Source organism: Myzus persicae, unplaced genomic scaffold, assembly GCF_001856785.1.
Source record: "Myzus persicae strain clone G006 unplaced genomic scaffold, MPER_G0061.0, whole genome shotgun sequence".
NCBI lineage: Eukaryota > Metazoa > Arthropoda > Insecta > Hemiptera > Aphididae > Myzus > Myzus persicae.
Genome location: NW_019102724.1, coordinates 37,751 through 65,136, shown reverse-complemented (window position 1 = coordinate 65,136; position 27,386 = coordinate 37,751). Strand labels below are relative to the sequence as shown.

The following is a 27,386-nucleotide window of genomic DNA, read 5'->3' as shown; positions in this document are numbered from 1 at the left end:
GGGGGGTAGTTTAGTGAGAAATTAACGATATTTCTCAGTCGACAATAATAATGTGCGTAGGTAGCGATACAGACTTGACGTCGTGATGTATGACGTGTATCGATCACGTCGAAGACACTCTATTAAACTTATTGTATGTATACCGCGAGCGATCGCTTTGACGAGGTCGTAGCAGCTACATAATAATATGTTTATGAGTACCATATAGCGGCAAACAATCTATGTATATACGTATGACCCGGCCCTGATAATAATAATATAATAATAATAATAATAATAATAGTAGTAGTAGTATTTTGGCCAACGTTTGTATTAACCATATACCTACCGTATATGTTATACAGAAATAAGGGACGACGGCCGCGACGAGTGTTTCATATTATATTATTAATACGACGCTACGAATAACATAATAATATAGGTATGTATACACACGGGGGCGAGCCGTCGACAAGGCGGCGATGGCTGTCAAACTTTGACTTTGATTTTCAGCAAACAACACGCATGCATAATGGGAGGGGTGGCCCATATCGCGTAGCTATAAATATATAGACACATGCCTCTCACTCGCCGAAGGAATATATGTATGTTCAATATGTCCCGAATAAACCCTGGTGGTGTAAACATATATTCTATAATATTCATATACACATATATACCTGAACCCCGGTGGTGGTATATACCTACCGTTGCTATATTATATTATGTAATATGTATTGATACCACTTACTCACTATTACTACGACGAGTGGCTACGGGCGAGCATCAAAAACGTCGCCGTCGTCTTGTCATCGCGAGCATTTCGATATTATATTATTATTATTATATATTCGAAAAACATTCCTATTATTGTGACGTGTGTGCAGTTTGCCTGGCACCTACAACGTTTAAATTATAGAGGTTAACGCGTGCACAGTTCCTTTTTTCGTTATTCATTTTTTCTCTCTCACTCTCTTTAAATATTTATAGTCCGAATAATGGCGTTTTTCCCCTTTCAGTGTCCCTCCCCTTCTGATACACTCACACATACACGCACGCACGCACGCACGCACGCACACGTGAGCTCGTTTTTATTTTACGATTGTTTCTTCTTCGGTTTTTATTTTATTTATTTTCACGCCGCACGCGCAACAGTGGCAAAACTTCCCCTCTCCGCCTCTTTTCTATTCCGAACGAAGCCTCACCGTCAACAGGTACGGGGGTGGATTCGACGACGGCGGTTATAATCATCGATCGCCTTTGGCAACAGTTTGTCGATTGTTGCTTTCGCGACTCGTCGGTATGCACGCGTGTATATGATATTATACAATGTCACAGTGTAATTGCGTGCCGCGATAAGATTATTTTAAACACTATTACCTACGTCGGTTTATAATAAGAATTTCCCATTAGACGCGATATTGACGCGATACATCGTTGACTGCAATAATAGCTAGTATTATTGGGATGTAACTACGCATAGTTAATGTATAGTTATGGTCAGCTTGTAAATCTGCAATACCGTTTTTTAAAGTTTTTGTTCGGTTCGCTTCACCAGAATTTCCGTAACCACTCCTTAGTCCCACTTATTATTAATTTACTATTTACATTAAACCAGGGTATTTGAATTATACCTCTTAACTCAAGAGTTTGTTGTTTCACTGCATTGTCACGGTTATATCTACAGATAAAAATAACACAATTGAATAGGTGCATTCCAATGTGATGTGTTTTTTACAACTTTTTAATGCAACGATTTGATTAACCAGCAATACTGTCAATCGTTCGTCAAAATTGTTTATCAAATGATAAACTTATCCCCATACACACTAAATAATTGTATATTGCTTTTGTTTTACTGCCTAGCTCCTATTCTCCAGTAAAAATAGGTACACCCTTTTGGTATGCACTAACTGAATAATGCGTTATTTTCACTGTTATAGTTATTACTCGCGGTCGTTCACGTAGGCAGCTACCAGTTCAATACTTATCGACTTATCAAATGTTTTATAAATGTAGTTTTTAACTGGTGGGGATATATAAATATACATATAAACCAAAGTTGTTTAAGTCGATATCCGCATAAGATGTTTGTTTTTTCACTCAAAAACTTCTTTCGGAAATTTCATCTGAATACGTGTGCGTTCCATACGCGATCCAAATAATAAGCGTTCTGTTTATTCTTTTTAGTTTCACAAATTTATTTTCAGTAATTCCAATAGCTTAGATAATTACAAACCTTGCCACGATACTTCACAAGTTATCGGAGACGATAATAATTACGCGACGAACGCTAAAAGTATATTTCTATTTCCATGAAGTGAATTTTTCGTGAGCACACTTTTATTGGTAGGTGTTATGTATATAAAAGTATAACTGTATATAACTAAGTATTACAGTACACTGTAATATAATATTATGGCGCTATGCTGCTATTTACTAACAACCATTCCAAGTGTAGTATTAGGTTAATTTGGTTTTGTAGCGGTATATGTTCATATCAAATATTTACACGTTTTGAAAATTGGTTTCCTTCGACGAGCGGACTGCATAATGTAGAGACTATGTGTCTCTATGTAGCTTTAAACGTATAATCGACTAATGCAGCTGGGACTGTGAAAATAATGCATTGAAAACACTTAGATAATCCACAAGTAATGAATTTCAAAAGAACTTTCTTCGTGTCTTATAAAAATGGCAATTAAAAACAGAATACCTATCAATAATTGTGCATTAACGACCTCACTATTGCAAGATGTTTATACCAGGAAGACAAATAAATGTTCATTTTTGGTTTAAATAATCCTATAACTACCATCTCCACCCTGTAGTTTCCACTCACGTTTAATAAGACAAGAATATTAAAAACGTTATTATTATACAATACACATCTGATGACATCAATCGATCAGACGTGCTTATATGTAAAGTATTCGTTTTGTGTAAACTCGATCTCATTTGTGATTTGTTATATACACATACAATATATACATGTAAATGTAATAAATATTAACTATAATTCATCGGTAGTGTACAATAATGTACGTATATATATTATGTATACTATTTCGTGTTATCATCTCGCGTAGTATTTTGGAGGATGTCCGGTGGTAACTAGTTAAGAGTAAACTCTTCGAGTTTCAAATATACACTGCAGGTCGGATCGACGCCGCCGGCTGCTGCCTGCAGAATACGAAAACCGTAATTTGTATTGGAAGTCTTACTCAGCCTATTATAGCAGACTCTCGTACATATAATATGGCGACGACAAATATATATATGTCTGTACACGGGTCACGATCCTCACATCAATCCGTTTTCGGTCACGTGCGTAAAACTTTAAGTCCACCTGTGGGGGCTGCCGCATGTTTGGCGTTCCCAAAAGTTTTGGTCGCCCGTAATTAAACCTTGCAACCGACAAACTCGCGGACGATCGGCTGGAACTCGCGTTTGGACTTTGTCCACTTTATATCACCTGTCCGGTACCTACCCTCCCCGAACACACCCATACCTCCACAGGTCGTGCCATAAAGGTTAGCGTCGTTGGTGTTCCTCTTTGTCACACCCTTCTCATATCTCTACTTGTATAATACTTAGTCGACGGGATGGTGTGATCGCCGTCTTGTGTAATTTATATTATTTTCATCATTATTATGATTGTTGTTGTTGTTGTTGTTAGGAACTAACGTAAAATATTTTCAGGGATAATCTTTGGGAAAAAAGCAACAAACAATAACAACCCACACAACAATGTAAAACGGTCGTTTTTATTCCTAATTTAATATTTGCTTACGAACCACCGCCGCGAAATGAATTTTCTCGTTCACGTAATATAATAATAGAGCTTTGGTCCTCGCGCTACCCAGCCTCTTAAAAACCCCATTAATGCTTTATATCGTAATGTAAACTCATTTTCGCAAAAACAAATGTTTACGCGTTAAATTAACCAAACCCGTCTGAATAGTTCATGTGCGGTAACTCTATACAATATGCTCGGTGCTGGTTGTTGTTATCCGAACCGACCCGGTGGAAAAAATATTGGTAAATATGACTTTTGGCTATACTACGCGTGTGTACCTAACCCAGCGATCGTCGACCGATTAAATTCACTAAATTACATTCTTTCAAATAAATTTTTCTACCGTACTTAAGATATATATATGCGTATAATTAGAATTATTAAATAACAGTTATTACACATACATATTAATATTATTATGTATAATGCACACTATATTATGATTATTAATAGTTTTTTATTTTTATCACGAAGATCTCCTTCAGGTAATCTCATACAATATAGGTACCCGTTGCGATAACCCACGTACGCTATACATAATATTATGTAAATACTTGGTTTTTCCCCAATTTAAAATTGGTGAAAAGAAAATCGTATTATTTCTTCTCCTATTTAACCGCAGCTCATAAATAATAACTAGATATCGCGCGTAGGTATATATAATATGTGTAGTCTATGTATTCTCAAAAAATAGCTAGCGTTCTCCTAATTCAATCTTTTTACTTTAGCGGTTTCCTTTTTTTAACGCAACGCCGTTACACACACTCACACGCATGTGATATATATTTTTTATTATATACGCGATATCTTAGTTTCCTTTTTCCTCTTTCCCTAGCTTCACGTATATTATATCCTTCACGATACATAAACCTGCAGCTATATATACCGCAGATACCTTTATCNTGTATAATAATTAATAAATTAACATATACAGTCATTTGCCGTATGGGGCCCCGCGAAATTCTGCACCGGGCCCCAAAAACCATCGGGCCGGCACTGCCTTTATCATACTAGACTCTCCCCGGGATTTGACGCGCGACGGGGTGACCCTCCTAGCTCTGCATGCGACTCACAGCACCCATTCCCCCTGCGTGTTTATATAATATAACACCACTGAATCAATTTTCTTCTCCGGAGGAGAATATAAGTCTGTCGAACGACGAACTCGAAGGTGGTGGTAGTTGTGGGAGCCGAGAGGGTATACATGCTCCACGCGTACTCATTTGTGGCGGGTAAGAGAAGCTATAGTATATACTTGCGGATTTGTTAGCAAATTGGAAATGGATTTTGCTCTCAACCCTACCTTACCCACCCCATTACACCCCTTATACGTATATGATATTATCTCTTGCCGTCATCAAGTACGACCTATACATAATATATATATTATTATTACATAAGTATCAAATCGTAATCTTCGGTAGATATAGTTTATTGTAGATAAGGCTTGCCCATATATACCTATATATACGTGTCTATATATTATATATATTATATAATAGCGCAGGTCACCATGAGATGAAACAAAAAAATTACTTTTCGATACACGCTATATAACGGTATTCCATTCTACGGAAACTTCGTATTAAAATCGTGACGATTTGTTTGAGTCCGTACTTATGGCGCAGCGACCTCTTCGTGCGGCATGTACATGAAGTGATCGGCTTTTATTTATATTTAGCTGTTTCTATACTTAACCAGTGTACTGTAACAGCAGTTGGTGTTGTAGTGGGCACTTTGTGTCATCGCGTTAAATCCCGTAAAACACTTTCTCGAAAAAGCCGGTGAAAAGTTTGCGGTAGCGCGAAGAAAACTTCTGTTCCATTAAGCTTATCTGTCATGCGCGACGGCGGCGAGGATGGATTAATACGCGGCCTACAGCCTTGTCGGGTCCCTCGTTTTCCTATCGCTATATTATTATTTCGTCGCTCGTCACTATACAGGCTATTCTTCCTGAGTTAACAAATCTTCTGGGAACAAGCGCAGTGTATAGACGACGCACTTGCAGTGAAAAACGGATACCTACAGCTATAGGCCATGCGTGGAGTATAATCCGTGGCAACGGTGGAACTTGATCGACCATAATGTACGCTGATTAATGCCACAGTTTCGTCGTCCGTTCGATTTTATCAATTCATCGGCAAACAACAAGTGCAATTTCGAATAAGTAAATGTTATACTACAACGTATAAGCTATTAAAGCGTGGATGTCTTACGGAAGAATTAAAAACTTTAAATTATCGTGACGACGGGTACTTATTACAGAGCCGTCGGTCAACGGCTTCATAACCACTCGCGGATATACAATATTATTATGTATTATTAAGATTCAACGAAATAAATTGCCCCGAAATCCTCTGGTTCTGGTTCAAAACCTCTAACGCGGCATAAAGTTTCAAATTAAGTAATGTGTTATCTTCAGGAAATCTACGCATGCAGTACGAGTGTTCTAGAGAGAACGCGGTATAACACTGTAGTATATACATGTATGCGTTTGGACTAATCGCAACGTGTAAATTAATTATTAACGACGACCACGTTTCCTCGTTAATAACCCTATAAAAAAAATTAACAATAACAGTTGGAGTAAGAAAAACGATAAATAGTTACAGTCGGACGAAGGCGCTGCTGCGGTTACGCTAGAGTGGATTTAAGACAATAGATGTTTTATATACTTACAGCCTATACATGAGTAGGCTAATTGCGTTTTTTTCTCTCTTGTAATTATTAGGACGTCGCTGTAATAGTATTTCTTTGATACCTATTCGAAATCATGCCTGGGAAAATGTTTCTGATTGGCTCGTCACCGCGACTGTGCATTCGATCACTCGGTGTGAAAAAAAATTATCATTAGATTTTCGCACGTTTTATCTAATTACCTTCTGTTTCTGAGTAATTTTTAATCCGTATATAATGTTATAGGAACTCGATCGACAGCCAACGTTCAGGATTCCCGGGCAGATAGTTCTTTTTTCGTTATAAATAGAAAATGCTACCTATCCTGTGTGCCAGGTGTATATACCGTACATGTGTTGAAATATCGATTTTTGGATATGTTTTCTGCGACGGGATTTTTAATACGTTTACGCAATAGGGGAGAAAAATATCAATAGAGCAACACACAATAGTCGTGCGATAGTTATAGTGCGCGACGGCGTTTGTGAGGAGGAGGATGTAAGGGTGGAGGGTAATAAAACAAACTTTCGACTTCGGGTCGTGGAGAGAACCGCGAGTGTTTGGTGAGATGATAAACGACCCGGCTTTTGTAGCGAATTTTTCCGGTTGCTAAGACGTTCAGCCCATGCGGGGAAGGAGTGAACGTGTGTATGTGTGTGTGTGTTTTATGTAGGTACGTGGATGAGGCGGAGGGAATTGTCCAAAAAGTTTTGTCACCTTTTGTCAAAACACCGTACTTACGGACAATAGAGGTCGATGGTACATAAAATCTGAATAGAAAACGGAGAGGGATGCCTTGGTGACGACTATTTATCATGAATAAAAAGGAGAAAAAAAGAAAAGAAACGCTGCTGCCGTAACCTAACCTACATCCTACATCCTACCTACCTACCTACCTACCTGGTACAAAACGTATTAAATTGACATGGGGTTTTTAGGGTCCCCCATTTTTCGGATCCATCTAGTGAAACGTATATATTATATTAATATAAAAAAAAATAGTTAAAAATATAATAATAATAAAACCGTTTCAAATGCGAAACCCAGACACGTGGCAGATCGAAAAACTGTCGAAAAACCTTCTTTAGTATAGAAAAGCGATGTACTGCAGGTATACCTGTTGTTGTTCGTAGTACGCATATATATAGATCAGTATATAGATAGTACACTCTGGGGAGGAATATTTTCCCTAATAACTTTCATGGTGAACGGATGGTCGAGGGGGGATAGGTTTAGCGAACGGTGCCGCACGTTTTGACGAAAGAAAGACACGTTTATACATATATATATATATAAATGGAAGAGGAGAGTTATTGGTGTGTGTGCATTTATATATATATATATAATATTACACTCGTGCCAGAAATGAATGATGTCGCTCCCTTTTATTATGTTCTGATAAAAATAATAATAAAAAGTTTGTTTATTTATTTTTATTATTATTTTCGATGAACGACGATGATGGAAAACCGCAAAGCAATTTTTGCTTCCGTTTATACTATCATCGCGGGCGCAGGGTGTGCAGTGTGTGTTTTTACACTGTACATGCTTTGGTATAGTTGTGGGTGGGGGGATGATATGGATGGATCACGAGGTGAATGGATTTTATTTCGCTGCAACGGCTCGATGCTTTTAGCGCGCTGAACAAACATGGTCTGAAGATCGGTTATTCCGATTAATGCGTCATCGACTGTACACTCGATGGTACGTATCTGACTCTCTGGGACGAAGTCTCTGTCATACTCGTTATATACCGCATTAGCTCTCAGAGTATGAAACAAACGAAGAGGGAAAGATAAAAAAATCGAAATTTTTTGATTACCCTTACGGGCGTTATGGGTTTTACTTCCACGTGTGTTCGACTGCACCGAATCAAGACGAGTCTTACGATTATGTTTTTTATACTAAAATGCGCGTGTTTGTTGTATTATATATAATATTATGTTTACGTACGAATAAAAAAGTTTCGTATTTGTCGGGAAACTACGTTAGAAAATTGGATAGGAAAGAAACATAAGCGAAAATATATTATTCTGCGCATATAAGAAAATAAGGATCGAAACCCTCTGTTTACACACACACACACTCACACACACATCTTTATCTTCTATGCGTGCTCTATTTGATTTGTATCAAAAATATTAATGTAAAAAACATTATTTTCTACCATTATACTTCGCTCGGATATCGAATGGCTTGGTTTTAATGTTTATGATTTTGAGACAGCGAAAAACATTATCGATGTATGAGTATCATATTTATTATACAATTAACACTACAAGTTTATACATGGCTGTATATATTATTTGGGAAATAAATCGCTGGAAAATATTATCTAAACAAATCTATCACAAAATACTACAAAATTGTGTTCGATAATTTTAAATTAACGTAGTGGTCATTCTGTCGACCCACCTTTTCCGAAGGTATTACTTACTCTGTGGTCCAGACATTTTACAGTCTACACTATTGTCTTAGATTACTTATAAAATATCATGTTCTAAATAATGACCAACATATATATTTAAAATTTTATTTTTTAATCTTGAAGTTTGAGACAATTGTACGTAGGTACCTAAAGTGCAACTGCGGTTGCCGGCTTTGATGCTGTAATCCGAGGACGACGTTTCTCGCCTAGCGATATCCAACACTTTCCCACTTTTCTCACCCCTTCTTTGTCTCTAACAAACCTAGATTCTCGTGAATTATATTTGAATATGCGCTTTCCGGAAAACCACCCTCTCCGGACCCATCTGCTCGCGGTCTGTCGCATTCAGTCAGTCTCCCGAAAACCCTCAGGGATTCACTCGCGTGCAGAAGGTCAAAAATCATACCTGCATTACCGAATTAGCATTTCACCGTTTCTGTTGCCGTGTCTAATGAACCGGACCGACCAGTACGATCTCTTCCTCTCGCGTGCCTTCAAATCCTTTGTTGATTATTAAATTTAATAAAGCGGATATTTACAGTTCAAAGATACAGTTTGACGGATTTGTACTAATCAGTTTACTCATTTGTTTTTGCAGGCCTTCCTAGAAATGGCGGATGAGACGTCGGCATCGGCCATGGTCACATACTTCACAACATGCACGGCTCAACTCAGAGGTCGTGCTGTGTTCATACAGTTCAGCAATCATAAGGAGTTAAAAACGGATCAAACACACAGCAACGCCGTAAGTATTTATAATAAATATACATTTTATGGCGAAAACTTTTATCATCTCAAGATGAAAAAGTTTTAGTTATTATTTTTTTCCCTCAAAAATTGGGTTTCTTAATTTTTAAACGAGAATGACTTGTTGTAGCCCGTTGTAGGTAAACTGTGAAAGTTATTCGCATACTATTTAGGGCTGAAGAGTGCGAGAAGGGTGGATTAATACTAGTGTTTTTAAAAAAACACATAAAATCCGTTTAAGACAGCGTTTCAAATTCAATTTTCTAAACAAAAACATATTTCATTTACGCAAATTAGTTTTAATATTAAACTTCGTCGCTATTTCGATATTTTTATTTTCTCGCTAGTAATTACAATAATAATAACAATGCAAAATCGAGTTCCGCAAAACAATTCAATTTTTACCAAGTTAATACAATATTAATAAGCTTTTTATATACAAAATAACAATTACATTGAATCATCAACAAAACCGCCCTCGCAATGATGAATATTTTGTCTTCGAAAACTGAACAATTATTTTCGCGGCTTTATTCTACAAGTAAAGATCAATATAATTTCTGTCCGAACCTTTCAATCGAACAGACGTTCAAACTTTATTGTATTGAAATATTATCATTTTATATATTATGGTGTGTGTGTATCGCCAAAAACAAAGTTAACGAAACTACAATGAGGAGTATTCAATTCGTACGCATAGGAAACCGTATATTTGAGGGATGTTCGTTCGGTATATCGAGTGTGTATTATTTTATTGTATGAACGATAATAATAATACATCGTTATGGTGGCGATGGGTTTGATGAGAAACCTGTCGCTGTTACAAAACGTCGCGACGTATGTATGTGCGATTGTAATTTTTATTTTTTAGATAATATACTACCTATATTGACTTCAGTGGGTATTGCACCGTCGAAACTTTTTCTGCATGAAATATACTCAGGATAGAATGACCAATAATTTATATTAGCTAAACATTCATAGTTATTAATAATCGTAATATTTATTAGTGGCGCGTGTACTTTGCGTTTATTTGAGAGACGAGAATATTACGTTTACTAATAGATTTACGCATCGCGGATTTGGTAGGGGGTAAATTTCATCTTATAGGTAATTTTTTGTTATAGTTTATTTATTTAGCCTCGGCATCGTTGTTTTTTTTATACCATTTACTCCAACTTACATTAGTTGATATTAATTTTTTTTTTTTTTGGCAAGTATAATTATTACCATTAATACACAAAAGATACGTAATGTTCAGTATAGTTGTTGAGCGAGAGACGGAGTATTATATAATAATATAACGTACAGTTTGAGGACACTAACTATATACTGCCGAGCTATTATAACATTATATATATATAAACGTGCACCGTATGTATACAGAGTGCGTAACATGAGATCGTTATAGAGATTTCTCCTAAACAGAGACTATATCTATAGAGGGTTGCCAGTAGCTCGCTAAAAACTTTTAACGAGCTTATTACAAATTGAAACCGTTTTTTAACCCCTCTCTCCACGTCCTCGCTTTTATAAACGGGCATAATATTATATATATATGTACATTCGCATTCCAACATTCATCCGGACGGGGTTTAGGTTTATATGTACATGTTTGTAGCTCTATATATACTACCCCGTGTCGTATTATTAATTCCCTGTTTGTCGTCACCGTGTACACATCGCAGCACATACATATACGACTCGTTGTAAAACGGTGACATTGCTCCGAGCCAAGACTCTAATAAAAACGTCCGACGGTAAAGCGATATAATATAATGACTACCATATGTGATATATATATTTATTGTATATATATATATAATATATATATATGTATCGAAAACGTTTACGTGTATGCTCTGCGGGGTCTGTTCTCTCGGATTTAGGTTTTGCGGTGGCGTATCCGTATTTCGTATCCGGTTTCGGCCAGAGTTCTTCCTGTTGCCGATACGGACCCGCCGCCCGCGACCACCCTCTACCGCTGCAACTCGGATGAAAATCGTCGGTGATTTATTAGCTCGTGTGGTTCCGTGATCGATAGCCTGTCTATAATGTAAAATATAATATACGAGCTCCGCGAAAACACCGCTGTAAATCTAGCTGCCCAAATAATAATATGAATCGTGATCCTAATCGTACCTATTGTGGAATAATAATAATGCCTACGACGAGAGCCGAACTACAACTATACAGAGTATAAAAACACATCTATAATAATATGTAATAGAAGTTTTCCTTTAATATGAAAGTTCAAATTTTTAAACATTTCTTTAGTGAATTATTTTTTAGATCATCTCTAATTACACCAAGAAACGTGAAAACAAAAAATATTATTTTATTTTTTATTTTGAGTTCAGTTAAACCAAACATATTATTATTTAATGTAACGACTGCAAATCTCTTATTTAGTAATGACTTTCCGAAATCATTTAATAAAAAAGTTCTGGTTAAGTTCTACCTTATTCTGTATATATAATTAATATAATAAGTAATACCGACCTACCCGGTTTTCGAGCGACCTTATTATAAATTAAACAAAAACAGACGACATTTGTGTTTTTAATTACTCGAGTATATTATTATTTTAAATTATATAGCATCACCTTAACCCAGCTGGAACTCTGTGCGTGGTTGTCAAAAGACGCGAAAACGTCTCGTCGCTCGTACAATATAATTGTGATTTGACCAATGACAATGGTTCGCGGTAAATGGGTATTTATTATATAATAGGTAAACTGTAGGTTCTTATTATATCTTGTACTCGGGTCTCTGGAGTGAAGGATCTCGAACGATACGGCGTTTTTTAAGCGAGAGCTCAATTTGCGCTGCTGCCGCCACCGAGTCCGCCTAACCGTACAATATACACATACCTACCCGTGTGCGATTGTATTTTGTTATCCGCGCGGGAGATTTTTAATGAAGAAGACGCTTCTGATGCTGTGAAATGCGGTACCTGCAGCAGTCGGGTAACCCGAAACAAAACAAATAATCGCTGTGGCGTGCCCACAGACACACGTCATGGGTATTATATTATTATTTCGTCGTCCGTGCCGCGGTTAATATATTATATTATACGATATACCATGTCGTCGCTTTCTCGTTTAAGGTTTACCGACTCGGAGCGGCGTTTATATAGTCACGTCGTAGTCATGACATTATATTATATTACATATAAGTATATTCCAGCCCGTAAGTGCGTATTTACTGTGTGTACGACAGCGTTTCGTAAAATAATCCCGGATTCGTCGACGCGTATTATACACGTCATGTATATGCAAGATTCGTGACTATCTTGCAGCGTTCCTTTGCAGATTTTACAAAGAACAAATCGCACGATTATGTCGTCGTAAAGTGAATAGACATTTTTTTTTCGCTTTTTTCCATTCTCAGCGTTAATACATAATTTATACCCTTAAGTCCTTATGATCTGTCGGCCCCTGTGCTGAACGATACTTTGTACGAACGTTACTCCACCTGAACGAATGTATTTAATATTATAAAAGTCAAATATAAATAGAGTTATGGTAGTACTCTTCTCCCTTCATGATACGTCTTATCCCGTCAAGGATCCGTGAAAATGATAATTTGTAAAAATATTATGTTTACACTTCATGTTTACAATGTTTAACTACGAATTTTCTGCGTTAAAATGTAGAAGCCCCTTAATATATTGTATACGTAAATGGCCCGTTCACTGGAATAATGTCGGTAAAATACGATTTAGTGAAAATAGCACTTAAACCCCCGAACGTTTGGCCCCTCGATCTAGTACCCACATTTGCGCCCCCGGGGCCTCCCACTCTCGGGGAATTTGATGAACATGTGACGTAAAACTTTTGAAACGATGATGTCCGCAAGATGACGCGTGTGTGTTGTACCGCGCGCTGACGACGCATCGTAAACCTCACAAGTACCTAAATAAAAACTACCACCGGAAATGGTCCATATAGCTCACCACGTCCGTCCGTTCGTATTCAATCCGCGATGGAGGCTCGTATGATTTTCGCCGTTCAAATTCCGATCCGAGATCCAATAACCGCGTGTTTACGAACGTCCGTAAAATATTATATGCCTGCCGGGGTACATTTTACGTCATAAAACCGTGATAAATCCCTCTAGCGCAGGAGCCCTGCCGTAACGGTCGGCGGCTGCAATAACTCGCTCGTGGCGGATAAACGTTTATTTAATACCGCACCCTTCTCAAGGTGGTAATAACGACTTTGTCCCGTTCCCACCACTTTCCGATCTGATATGTATGCCCTGTCTTAAACCGAGGCGGTAGTTAACCCTGCACTCACCCCTTCGTGCTGACGAATCTTCGGTGACCGATAGCCTGCTTCGAGATGATGTTTATAATATATATCTGTAGGCAAACGGTGATTGTGTTGTGTATAGTAATCCTCGCGGTCGATCGGTTGATGAACAAACGCTGCGAGGTTTGACGGTGAAAAAGAGAAAGGATTTTGAGAGCAAATTAGGAGAGAAAAAAAGTGTTCTCTTTGTTTTCGCTTGATGGATTGAAATAAGAAACGTCTGTGACAAGTCCGTTCCGAAACCATTGATCTTTTTTGTTCTCTGCTGTTCAAAATTAATCTGGCAAGAAAAGGGTATAAAAAACAAGTGAGAGAGAGACAGAAAACATAAGATATATATATATATATATATTATATATAGACTACGACGAGTCGGCGTGACAACGCGTGTGCTTCGGTGTAAATGGACGGAAACCGGAATCCGGACAGTCTTGGTGATGATGATGGTGGGGGAGTATACCTGTCAGAGAAGTTTTTCGGGCGATCGATAAGTGTGTAAGCGGGAATACCCGTTGTAATATAATGGTCGTATAAAGTTTTCGAACTTCCGCGGCGGCGATAACATCCCCGGATGAAAAATGGCGGCCGGAGGTGTGTAGACGTAGACGACGACGATACAAAAGGGTTGTTCGAGCCGAAACGTATATATAAACACGTCGAAATCATTGTTTTCTTTTGGTAATATTATGATTTTCGATATTTCGTTGAATATAATTTTAGATTGACTCCTATCGATTTCTGAAACTTCCTTAGTATAGCCAACGATGTATATAAATATATATGTGTGTATTATTATATATACGCTGTCGGGTTTTTAGATCGCTCTGGTCCTTGCCTGCTCCTACCGCCCCTAACCGGGTAAAGAGTTTGCGACGGTAACAGGGCTCACTAAATCGTGGTCCGCGTGCGTGTGTTTGTGCGATGATACGATAGTGCTCTCAAAAAGGGATTCGACGAGAATGTCGTTTGGATTAATTGTGACGTACCCGGGTGGACAAGTTGAGTAATTACACACGGAGACGGACGGTCGGTCGCGCGAGTGAACGAAACTCGCTTTTACAAATCCCCCGTGTCCAGCTGGAGACTCGCGCGGCAGAGCTGCTGACTAATGGTCAGCAACCCCTCACCACCAGTCTTCCGTTCCTCCAATGCAGCCTACCATTTCACGAGTTTTCCCGAATAAAACTAAATGTTTACTAGTACCATTTGTAAACGTCCCACGTGATGTTTTAGTTTTGAGGTTTTTTTTCACTCCCGTTTCGAACGGACGGAACCGCATCTTCTACCACCCGCCGAGCCTTGGCTTGCACGTATTATTGTCATCAACCCTTATGGCTCGCTGTCCTAAAATAAGGCTCACATCACATGAAAAACAACACCTTTCTACGCCCCCCCCCACCACACACACACACCATAGGTTTACCTGCTGTGTTTGTCGCATATCGCATATACGAACAATTAACGCATATCATATATGTATGGTTAATGTAAAAGCCGGGACTTACTAGCGGTGTTTGTGCTACACAATCCGTTTTGACGCCGATAAAATATTATACCTCCATCGCCTGTCCGATTTGTCGTTAGCATCGCGTCAGCTCCACTTCCCACCATCCCTATTAACTGCCACCCGTTCGTAGTGGGTATATTCTGTATTATTAATGGACGGCCTAGATGTATAATATATTAATAACTCTCGCTCTTCCACTCTCTGAAACCCGCCAGTCACCTTTCCACCCGCTCGAATACGAGCGATTCGAGAAATTTTTCGTCGTCTTTCCACCGTTCATTTATCATATTGGTTTTAATTTGTTTTCCAGAATGCATCGGCTCAAGCGGCACTACAAGCGGCCCAAGCTCTGGCTGGCCAGAGCGACGTACAAGGAGGTCCAAACACGGTGCTCCGGGTAATCGTTGAACACATGGTGTTTCCAATCAGTCTAGACGTCCTCTACGAGGTAAGTTTGCCAGATTATACTTTTCTACAAATTGGATATCCGCCGTGGGTTTCTAACACGTGGTCGATTTATCAGCCGAGTCGGGTTTTACACCCAATACAGCTATAGAATATTTATATATATTTATGCGATATTAAACCGTGCGATAAAATTATGTACTTTTACGATGATTATTAAGTAGGATAAATGAAAAATCACTTAAAATATTAACTTTTAATTACTATTTCAAATCAAAAAATACGAAATCGGCAAACACGTTCTAGATTTAATATCTCGAAGTTTACCCAACGTTTTTTAATGGAACTCAGAACGTATTGGCAATTGAATAAATTCTTTTTGACTTCGATTTCGGTAGATCATTACCCACCGTATTTAACATACGTGTATATTGTCGAAGGTGTATTTTCGACGTCGGAAGTAGAAACGTATGTGCCCCGGAAATAATATAATGGTACGTAGAGCGTGTAAAAATATTCGTCAAACGAGCTGATTCGTTATCCTATACAAACATATGTATATATAATACTGTATGCATTTGCCGGAACGATATACCGTCTTATGAGTTCTTCCTCCATTGTGTTATCGATATCGAGTTGCATTTCCGATTCAATCGTTTGTACATAGAAAACCAATTCCCCACGGTTGTTTTATCGCATGCTCGGCGTACCGAATTCTCGTTACTCTATATATTTGAGTCGTTGCCGCACGATATTGCTGGTTTGAGACTGCGTTTCTTTACATTTTAAATTAAATAACAATTGCAGTGTCGTGGTCTCCATGTTAGTGCTGTTTATTGTGATAAAACATGCGATTTAATTTATAATAAAGGAATAGTGCATAAGTACGTTTCCAAGTGGTCAGCTCCTCTCGACCAATTTTATTTTGTTTTACTATTGTACGTTATGTATTATGACGGTAAAACGACAATGTCCTTCGTCGATTCTGTGAAATGTGTTAGACCTTAACGTAGTCGATAAAAAAAAGTTGTATACATAAAGTGTATATTAAAAAAGTGCGTCGTTAAAAGTTCTCCGATTAAACTATACAAGAAATATATTTATACATATGTATATAGAGTAGATTTTATACAATTTACGCTGTGTTGTTACTACAAAACAACTTTAATTTTAGAATTTATTTTTATGCTTTTAAAAATAATCTAAAATATGAAGGAAACAAACGATGAAACTCGTGATGTCCAAAAACTGGGTATGCATGCAAATGAAATTCACCCATCGTCTTGGTATACGCACCCTAAACCAGCTGTCAATCGACGTGTATGCATGAGAGTGGGAGAAATCTGAAATTTTCTTTCAAAGCTCAAAGTTTGAAATTACTCCACTGATCTTTCGTGACGCCACTTCAAGTCTCAGACTGGCCGAGCGTATCGTAAAACAGACGCGCGCGCGCATTCTGGCCATCGACTGCGATCCATCCTCCGCCGCCGCCGTTTACCCCTGTGGCGTAAATTTAATTACGTTTTCACATTAAACCTCCACCGTGCAGGCCGCCATCGGATGGTTTCTGTAGCTATGGGTGTGTGGGGTAGCATGTATATATATATATGCGTGCGTGCTGGCAACCAGGTCTGAAGTTGCTGTGGTCTTATATATTACGCTTTCACCCCCCCCCCCCCTCGGGCGTCACGTTTTCATGTACATCTGAGAAACGTGGTGTGTTTTTATCCTCGCACAAACACGCGACCACCACTGAGTAGGTGTAATCCCCACCCCCGAAGACCTGGCTCCACGGCGACCCCCGGGCCGTGGTGGTCTTATTGCGACCGCACGCAACGCTATGTATACTTAAAGGTTTTTTCGTCTGCTGGAAAACGTATTGCGTTAAGTCTTGTTTTCTACTTATTTAAAGAAGTTTCAAATAATTACGCTACCTGCAATGATTTAATTAAATTTATGTTTATTATGTTATACAATAAAAACATTGTTTCATTTTTTTTAACCTATGAATTGAGGTTTTCTATCCATAATTTTTATTTTTTAAATATTAAATTACCCACCCTCTAATGTGACTTCATTAACAAACATGTCAATCTTATTACCTAGTATCAAAATAAATATGTATCGTTAAGTGTTTAAGTGTTTTTGAAAAAATACATATGCAATTTTACTGTTAAAAATTTTATTACTCTAACTTTTTCGTAGTTATTATAAACCAAAACAAAAAAGGATTATTATTTATTAGTGTGAATTGTTTACCGACTATTATTGGTCCCCAAATAAAACTAGATTCACATAAATGTAAGGAAATTTTAGAATATTATAACAGTGATTTAACTTGTAAGTGGGCACATTAATAATATGTATGTATTGTACATAATTGGTACACCTTATATGGAATTACTGCAATAAAATGGCTACCGTTCAGATGGCTAGAGTGTATATAGATTACAAGTTAGTTATAGTAATTTATGTTTTCGGTATTTTTTTTCATGATCTTTGTAAATCCGTTTGATGTTTTTGGTACTATGGCGGTACATATTGTAATACATGCGCGTGCGTATTTGAAGAGGCAGCAGTTTTTTAAAACAAAATTTGCCTTATCCCCACTTCATCCCGTTCTCATTCGATTGTTGTGCGTAAAGTCAAGTCCAAAGTTTGTGTATAGGACTACGGTGGTTATTTTTTTTCTTCTTTTTTTCGTATTCTATATCCAATTAAAAATAATTAAAGCAAACATTTACACAACGTTGTTGCGACGGGAAAATGGTTTTTTTTTTTTAAATGTATTTCCCGTTTAATAGCAATTGTATGTTTGTATATAGTCAGCCGTGTGCTGTATTGCACGAGTCATTTTTTTCTCACTTGGCATATGCTTGGACTCTTGGATACTCATACACGAGTTTGTCCTTTCCCGAAATAAAATCAGATGAATATTTTATCACAACTCGTAGTGACGAATAAATACAAAATATATGAGTTAACGGCGGTGCGACATTATAAAATATGTTCAATAATATTCCGTGAGTAGGTACTTACATTATATTTAATGTCGGTCGGTCTGTTATGACATTTATTTTTGTTTTTCGTCTAAACGATGTATAATCTCGTCAAAAAATGTGCTATGTAGTTTTAAAAATATACACATTTTTTGCTCTCTCGGGTGTAGCGTAGTATTCTTGTTTTTAAATCCCAAGCGACGATGGGAAATATGTTTTATAAAATAATCGTTTTTTCTCGATTTTTATTTTTATTCCCGCATGGATACCGGCTCGGTGCTGAGCGGTGAACGGGCACCAAAAGTTTCCGTCCGCGTCGCCTTTCGACAACAGACAACATTCGCCAAACAGGTCGTTTTTTTTCAATTTTCTTAATAGTTTTGCTTTCGAGGAAAAACTACACTGTGCGCTCTGAAAAAAAAAATATTGAATACGATTCGCAGCAAGTCCGTCCAGCTTCTGTGTTTTTTCTTTCTTTTTTTTTTTTATCCGTATCGATCGATGCGGGATATCGAACGTCGGCAGCCGGTGTTCATATTACCAATTAAAATGCGACGTATATGTATATATACGCTGCACTGCAGTGTATACGATGATAATTAAAATTTGAATTAATTCTTTTGATCTCATTTTGACTTCTGTATATTCACGAGACCGGTGATGCCGCGTATGCACACACACACAAACACAAAAGCGTATCTCTCGACGAACTTTAAGTATATATAAATAGTTTGTTATGTCGTTTTGCCCCCTTTACGAGAAAAACCCCCCCGTCGTGGGTAACTGCAGCAGCAACATACGTACAAGTACTAAGTGAATTTTGTATATTATGTATTATATAGCACTATATATTATATTACACATTACATTATAATATGTCAGTATAATGTACCTATATGTATGTTTGCAGTACATGTACAGTAACAAGACACAATAAAATCGTTTCGATCATCGGATACCGGCGTTGTATTTCGATCCGATCGGTTTTCGAGTGTACCTATGTCACTGCACAATATAGACTTAATGTGCTCGTACTGTCCAGTTAGCAACTCCGGTGTAGGAAACTATTATTGGTGCGGTGTAAAAAGTTTTCGTGAACATAGCGGGACGTTTATTATCACTCACGCATGTATATATTATGAATATACATAATATGTCTACTATTATTATACTAATTATCGCGACTAGCCACCGACGACGATAACTCTAAACTAGCTTGTATGCATCACTCCGTTTGTATTGATATAAGTTTGTGATTCTATCAAATCGAGTACACGATGCCATTTAAGCGCGTACATAATCGAAATTTATGTTTGTGTTAAAAGAACAATTTAAATCAAATTCTTATTAAAACCAACGTCCGAAACACAAAAACACTGAATTTCAATACTAATATTGGAATAAAATATGATACAAAATACTCAAAACCTATGTACTATATTATAGTTATGCTCTATAAATTAGCAACTTTGATAAGTAATGGCCCAGAAAATTTGTAACTCAAAATTCGGACCACCCGCAGTGTCGGTTTTACTCCATAAACGTTTCGATCCAATACATTGTTAGTTATACGTAGCAAAACGCACAATTGACGTTGCTATTTTGTATTACACATAAACTATTACCTATAATAATATTATGTGAACTGTTAAAAAGTATTAGCGGGCTGCTGATGATGGTCGTGAGTGCATATTTCACTAGAGTATATACCTACTGTTTTTGACACTTCATTTGATTCGTTCCAATCGCTGACATGAGTGCGATAATCCGTCCCCTGCAACTCGCTCTCGTGAATTGCTACCATATTTCATTATTGTGTGTACCTTTACAGTTGTGTTATTTATCAATTTCTATAGTTACTAGAATACGCACGTGCGCTTGCGCGTTTCCAAACAAATTTCACGTGTTGATATTGTTTTTTTCGAGCAAAATACAGTATTGTAATCTAGTGGTACAATATAGGTGAATACCATACTGTATCAAGGTAATTATTTCAAATGTATTTATTAGGTAATTATTTCATACTCATTATATCTAAAAGTACCAACGTTTTAAAATATATTTTTTTACATAGTTTGAAGTAATTGCACAAAACAATGGAGAGATTATTCACCTTATACATGTCGCTATATGATACATTTTAATCTATAGGTATATTGCAAAAACGTTTTGATTGCTTTAAAAATACTTATGCATTCTTGCACTCCAAATTGATACGTTCGATTCCATTCGTATTAGCCGTACAATTTATGTAATGTATACCTACATGCGCTTTGTGTATATATTCTTTCTAAAGTCTTATGTAAGTATATGGGTAGATGAGTGATATATACATGTATAAATATATACGTGTGTGTGTGCGTGGGTTAAACATAAAGTTATATATGTCTATATAGACACTTTTAAGCTCTATTTTCAGCAGCCAATCATTAAAGATAAGTCTCTTCATTAAACGCGTTTCCATATTATATATTATAACGGTGCACAATAAATGTCAAACATGGTAAATTAAATCCGAAACTCAACGATTTACTGTCGATTTACAAATATTTTATTCCGTATTATACTTACCACATGTAATAATATCTTCATTGTATAAAAAATATTACAATTATATATCATAAACCTTATGATTTTCAAAGTGAATGATACTTTGCAATAAGAATTCCATAGCTACATACATCGACGGCGGTGGTTATAATATACCTTCGTATGATAATGAACACGCACACATTGCATTGAAATATTTTCCATGAGAAAAAAATGGATACGTAGGTAGGTAAGTGAGTGGGTGGGTAAGCATACGCCTGCCTACCTATAATATATATTATAAAAATATAAACGCGTTGTAAAGGGAAAATGTATTTAAGAGAAAAAGTATTTTTTTACGATAATAATGCGCCCCGTCGAGCGAAAGACGGAAAATTCTTTTCAGAAATGTTTAGAAATAGGAAATCTCCGCACGTACACATACCTTACCCGCTTCGCCCCTCCACGTTGTATATAGTCTCACCCGTTGTCGTTGTCGTCGTAATAATAATAATAATAATAATAAGCCCGCGGAAAATATTACACACCGAGCACATCACTAGTGAATGCACCGTGCGGAGGAGAGCTATTTCCGCGTACTTCGATAACATTACATAATAATTTATGTATATAAGCGTATATATTATTATAGTTGTGTATATGTGCATTATAATCGTATATCAAATTAGCGCCAAGTCTCTCCCTGGTCGGGTCACCGGGCCGGGGCGAAAATCGTGGTTATGTGGTAAGCGGGGGGGGGGGGGGGGGGTGAAAGTCGGGAGCGCTTGTGTATATGTGTGCTTTGGGGGTTTTAGAGATTATCCCTTTATATAATACGCGCGTGTACGTATATAAATTTGGTATAGAGACTATAATATATACACATATATATATGTATATGTACTGCTGCACGTGCGCATAGGTGAGATAATGTTCTATACACACACGATGCATCACGAGCGACGGCGGAGGCGAACGAGTTAATAAATTTAGCGACGAGCGCGGTAGAATGTACCACCCCGTGGTGTTTTCTCGAAAAACAACGATCTGGGATAAGAGGATGATGGGTGGAGGCGGCGGCGGCGGCAGGCGGCGTATACTGTATAGAGTATATTATATACGTGCGTGTATACGATATTATACCGCTCTTAACCTCGGCACAAATAGGATTAAGTTTAACCTCCCCCCGAACACCTCTCCCGCCCCCGCTATTAACCGGCTCGACGGTTTCGGTTACACTCTAGTTATTGCTCTGTATATGTATATATATATATACGCCCGAGCTCTTTTTAAAAGTATTTGCCGCCCGAGCTCTTAAAACTTTTGATACACCTCACCCCCCCCTCTCATTATCCTCGTCGACGTCGACAGACCGTCCGCGTCGTGCAGTGTACGCATAAGCAGCGAGTCCTTCTCCGCGTGCCGTAGTCTTGCACATAATTCCGTATGTAAATCAACAATTAAACGACGGCGGCGGCGGCGGCGGCGGCCGGTCTGTGGCTCGTCGTTTCAATTCTCTAGAAACGACGACGTTCCCTTCCCCTTCTCGACGTTCTGCACACGTTTATTATATTTAAATATACACGTATTCTTGTTAAATCGTATAATTGCCGGTGAATGTGTCTCCTCGGCTTTCTTGTTTTTTTTTTTTATTTTTTCAACGCTTCGCAAACTACCCCATTTTTTAGTATTGTAATTATTTTACGCGCATGCGGTATTTCCTTAATTTCAGTGAATCGTTATTTCCTATTGACTGTACCCTATACACCTGAATTACACTGCTCTATAATATATACAGAGTTTACAACTTACAAGTGTAATTAAATCTATCGCATCTCGCCGGTGCGTGGGAAAAGGGAAACCACCTTGCAACCGATAAACATAATATGAATAATATATGATGCGTACGTATTTATTATAAATTTTAACATAAATATATGTACAATGTGTACATATATATATATATATATATAAACGAGCTGGTTCATAGCAGAAAATCGCGAGTATGTGAAAAAAAGCTAACCAAAAAGCTTTTCCCTACGCGTTTGGCAGTTAACTTGAAAACAAACATCCTATAAAGATAACTTACGCCTTCACGCTCCACCACCCACGTGCACGTCTCCTCCTTTTCGGAGAAGTATTCGTTAAACTCCTTAGTCCTTATAGTCTACTCGTTGTATACAGCCTTAATATAATATACATAAGCGTGTAATACATACTTAATTGTTCGTTATTTATCATCATTATATTTGCCTTTCAACATAATTTTGGTACTCGCGAATATCGTTTCGATCTTATCGTCTTTAAATATTATACTCCAGACATTTAATATCGTGAATTGAAACTATGATGTTATGTGCGACGTTATAATAATACTGGTATAAATGTATAATAGTGTACACGTCCGCGTATTTATTGATTTAATGTTTTGAAATTATTTGTGCAATGAAAAAATAAATGGCGATGCGTCTCTGCAGGGTTTTGTCCCTTTAGGTCGTGTTTCCATATTATATGGAGAAAAAAATGTTTTTTGCAAACCTTAATACGATGACAACATTGAAAATAGGTTTCAGTTGTACGCACATCGTTTATATTAGTTGGATCAATGTTCGTTATATTATACTCGACATAAACTTGTTGAACTTTTTTTTGTTATCATTACAATATTATTCGTAGCAAGATGTATATATATCTACACGTGTTACTTGTATATTGTGGGTCACGTGTCAGAGGATTTATTCCGTCAGTTTTGGATTGAGAGGAAGGATTGATCGTGTCATACCCGCGTTATATATTACGGACCGGATGTTCAACCGACCGGGCTCATATCGTCTTTGGGTGTCCGTTATTCGGGTCGTTTGTCCCGTCAACGTCGGCCGTCTCGGCACATTTGAATACGAATTTATGTTTAGAAGAAGGAGAGGATGACAAAAAAAACTGATGTGTGCCTGATATAATATTATGTATACGCATGTATTGCTGTTGGTCGTTTTAGTCGAATCGTTTTCCCGCCTTCCCTATTTGGATATTATTTTATTATTATTTGTATTTGTCGTCGTCAATGTCTGGGAGAAACACTAATTTTGAAATCCCTTCTGCTCGTACATTCTTTGTGGAAACTTTCTCTGTTGACTTATCGCCAGACCTTCCTTCTCCTCATCTTACTACTACTCTGTACTCGTCTATTATACCTTTATACTGCCGAACATCGGTGCACGCATTGTTTGTCCTTTACACTCGATTACCTCTCGTTACAGTCAACTCGTCATTACTGCGGGTTTAGTATACATTAGCTATTTGCTTTCGGTGTGTTATGTTGACAGCTGCGACGCTATAATAATACACTTATCATCACAGTTACACGCGATATCGGTAAGCAAATAAATAAATAATAGACGATTAGAATAATTGCAGTCTTAACGATATGTATACAAAACCAGTATAATAATCATCCTTATTTATTGGATATTATATACCCACCACTTTATTGACATTTTGATTACACTCTTCTTCTTTTTTTTTTTTGGAATAATGCACAACTAAATAAATCTCTTAAAATACAAGAAACTTTGGTATAGCTATAATGCTATATGATAGGTGGTTAATGGGCCGTATTATAAATATCATATATATTCGGTACGTCTTAATCGTTATTACATGATGATTGTCGGCTCAGGAAAACGTTGAAATATTCACCTGAAAATTTCTCCTCGGATTATTTGATGTAATATTTATACGACTTTAATTTAAAATGTGGGATCTCCGTCGTTACATTAATTTAGACGATTATTTAAATATTGCAGTAAATTCCGTCCTTTGGGAATATTCGCGCTCTGTGATTAAGTTATTTAAATTAAGATTTTTACGGTGTCATTAGTTATTGAGTGTGCGGAATTCTCTCTCTGTTTTGATGTCTGTGCGCGTCTCTCTTTATGGTTTTGTCTTTGTGTGTGTGTCTTTCTCTCTCTCTCTCTCTCCCTCTCATGCTCCTTTCCTGTAATCCGTATCGTTCACTATTTTCGATTCGTTGTGTGAAAATCGTTAGTATTATTGTTATTTGTTTTAGGTCCGCGAGATGACCGACTATATTATATTATACAAACGGAAAATAACAGACTTACCGCGCGATGCGTATTTTCCCCACCCGTCGTTGTTTTTGTTGTTTAATAATTTAAAAAGAGCCTCGTGGAAGGTAATATAGCGTGCTGTGTACGCGTGGGTGAGCAGGGTGGGGCAGCGGGATAGCTCGCGCGGAGCACATCCAATCAACTGATCCGGAATGCGTACAACTTCTCATGAATAGCGTATAGCCGAACATCGACGCAGAATCTCCTCTTATACCGGGTCGGGTCGCGGCGGTAATCGATAAATCTGATAATTTAATAATTTAGTATATACATATATATATATATATATATATATACCATCGCCGTCCGATTTGCTCGTGACGGGTGCGCCACAGGCGGAGGGGATGACGCGACGGGCGTAAACACGCTGTGGAGGGGTGGAGATTTGTTGTTTCTCCCACCGCCGTGCGTCCGCTCACTCGCGGGGGTAGTGATCGCCGCGGTGTGCGGGAGAAATTGAAAACTAATGTCTTTAACTCCAGGGGCGGTATTTGTATATATTATTATATACGCGTATTCCAAAATGTATAATCACTCGCCCTGCTTTTATGCACACACGTGTATATAATATATCTAATTATTCTCCAAATTCGCATTACTGTGCAAATATTTCTATAAAACCAAATTTTTTTTTAATTCACTGAATCTAATATATGATGAGCCGTTTACATTTTATCTATAGATGGGCTTAAAACTGCGAGACGCTAATAACTACAAATTATTTGTGTAGGTAATAATACATACTCGTAGACTTTCGATAATGCTGTTTTTGATTAGCGATGATATACGTACAATTTGACGGCGAGAAAAATGAAAAAAATAATATTTTCCTTAATTCCGTATGTTATTACAACAATATCAATTTTGTCGTTGTTAAACGCGCACGTACGTCATATCGACTGTATAATGTATGTAATATTATTTTTGCTGTCGTTGACTATGTTATTCGAACGCTAAATCCCATGGCCCATTGAAATGGTTTTTTACACTACTAATGCGCTAATGTATATTTAGTGCGGTGTGGTGGACCAGCGGCGGCGACGAGTATTTTTTTAACAGTGACCAAATGACAGCCGAATGAATCCTACTGTATATATATATCTACACCTACTACTATATCTGTACGAATTATTGTTGTTCAGCTCGGAAACGATTGTAAACACAACAATGTGTTTTGAAAATACGAAAAGCGACGGATGAAACTTATCAACGAAAACAAATGCATGACTGAACCCGATTCGTTTGCAGCGATTACACTTATAAGTTATATTATACACGTTTTTGTACCTATACATTATTATTATATGTATGCACCGGAATTCACTTCGAATGTTTTAGCATTCTGCCGTTCTTGTAGAGGGGTGTACGCAACAAACCCTCATACTCATAATTCGACCGTAATAGTCTCCATATAACACCTACCAGTGCTGCTTTATCTTGTACCCCCGAATTATTTGTTATACCCTATTTTAATAAGTATCATAATCTATATATATATACATTCATACGTTATTGTATTAAATTCGCTATATTTATTTGCATGGTATACCATGTAGACTTATTGAGCGCTAAAAATAAGCGAATATTATATAATTATGGTTTAACGATCCGTTATTTACGTATTGGTATTTGCAGTGCTGGGTATAAAATACCTAGTTCGTTTTACGGTACGATGGAATTTTACATTAATAAAAAAAAACCCTTCAACTATTTCATAGGTACGTAGTTATTATTATTATGTACCACCACGTATGACGCGTAATCAAACATATTAAATAAATCGTACTTTTCATCGCAATTTCGTATACAAGCTTATAATACAGTTCTTTTTTCGATGACGTTTTTAATTTACCCGATTAATTGACGGCCAATTT

General features: G+C 37.3%; 1 protein-coding gene across 11 annotated transcripts in view; it reads left to right on the top strand.

Annotated features, from left to right (window-relative positions):
- LOC111033023 (polypyrimidine tract-binding protein 2) overlaps positions 1-27,386 on the top strand; it is a 181,438-nt gene that overhangs the window by 132,141 nt on the left and 21,911 nt on the right. For all 11 annotated transcript variants that reach the window (XM_022313568.1, XM_022313566.1, XM_022313575.1 and 8 more), the window contains 2 exons: positions 9,481-9,627; positions 15,763-15,900. In XM_022313568.1, the coding sequence (XP_022169260.1) occupies positions 9,481-9,627; positions 15,763-15,900 (285 nt within the window). The remainder of the gene's footprint in view (positions 1-9,480; positions 9,628-15,762; positions 15,901-27,386) is intronic.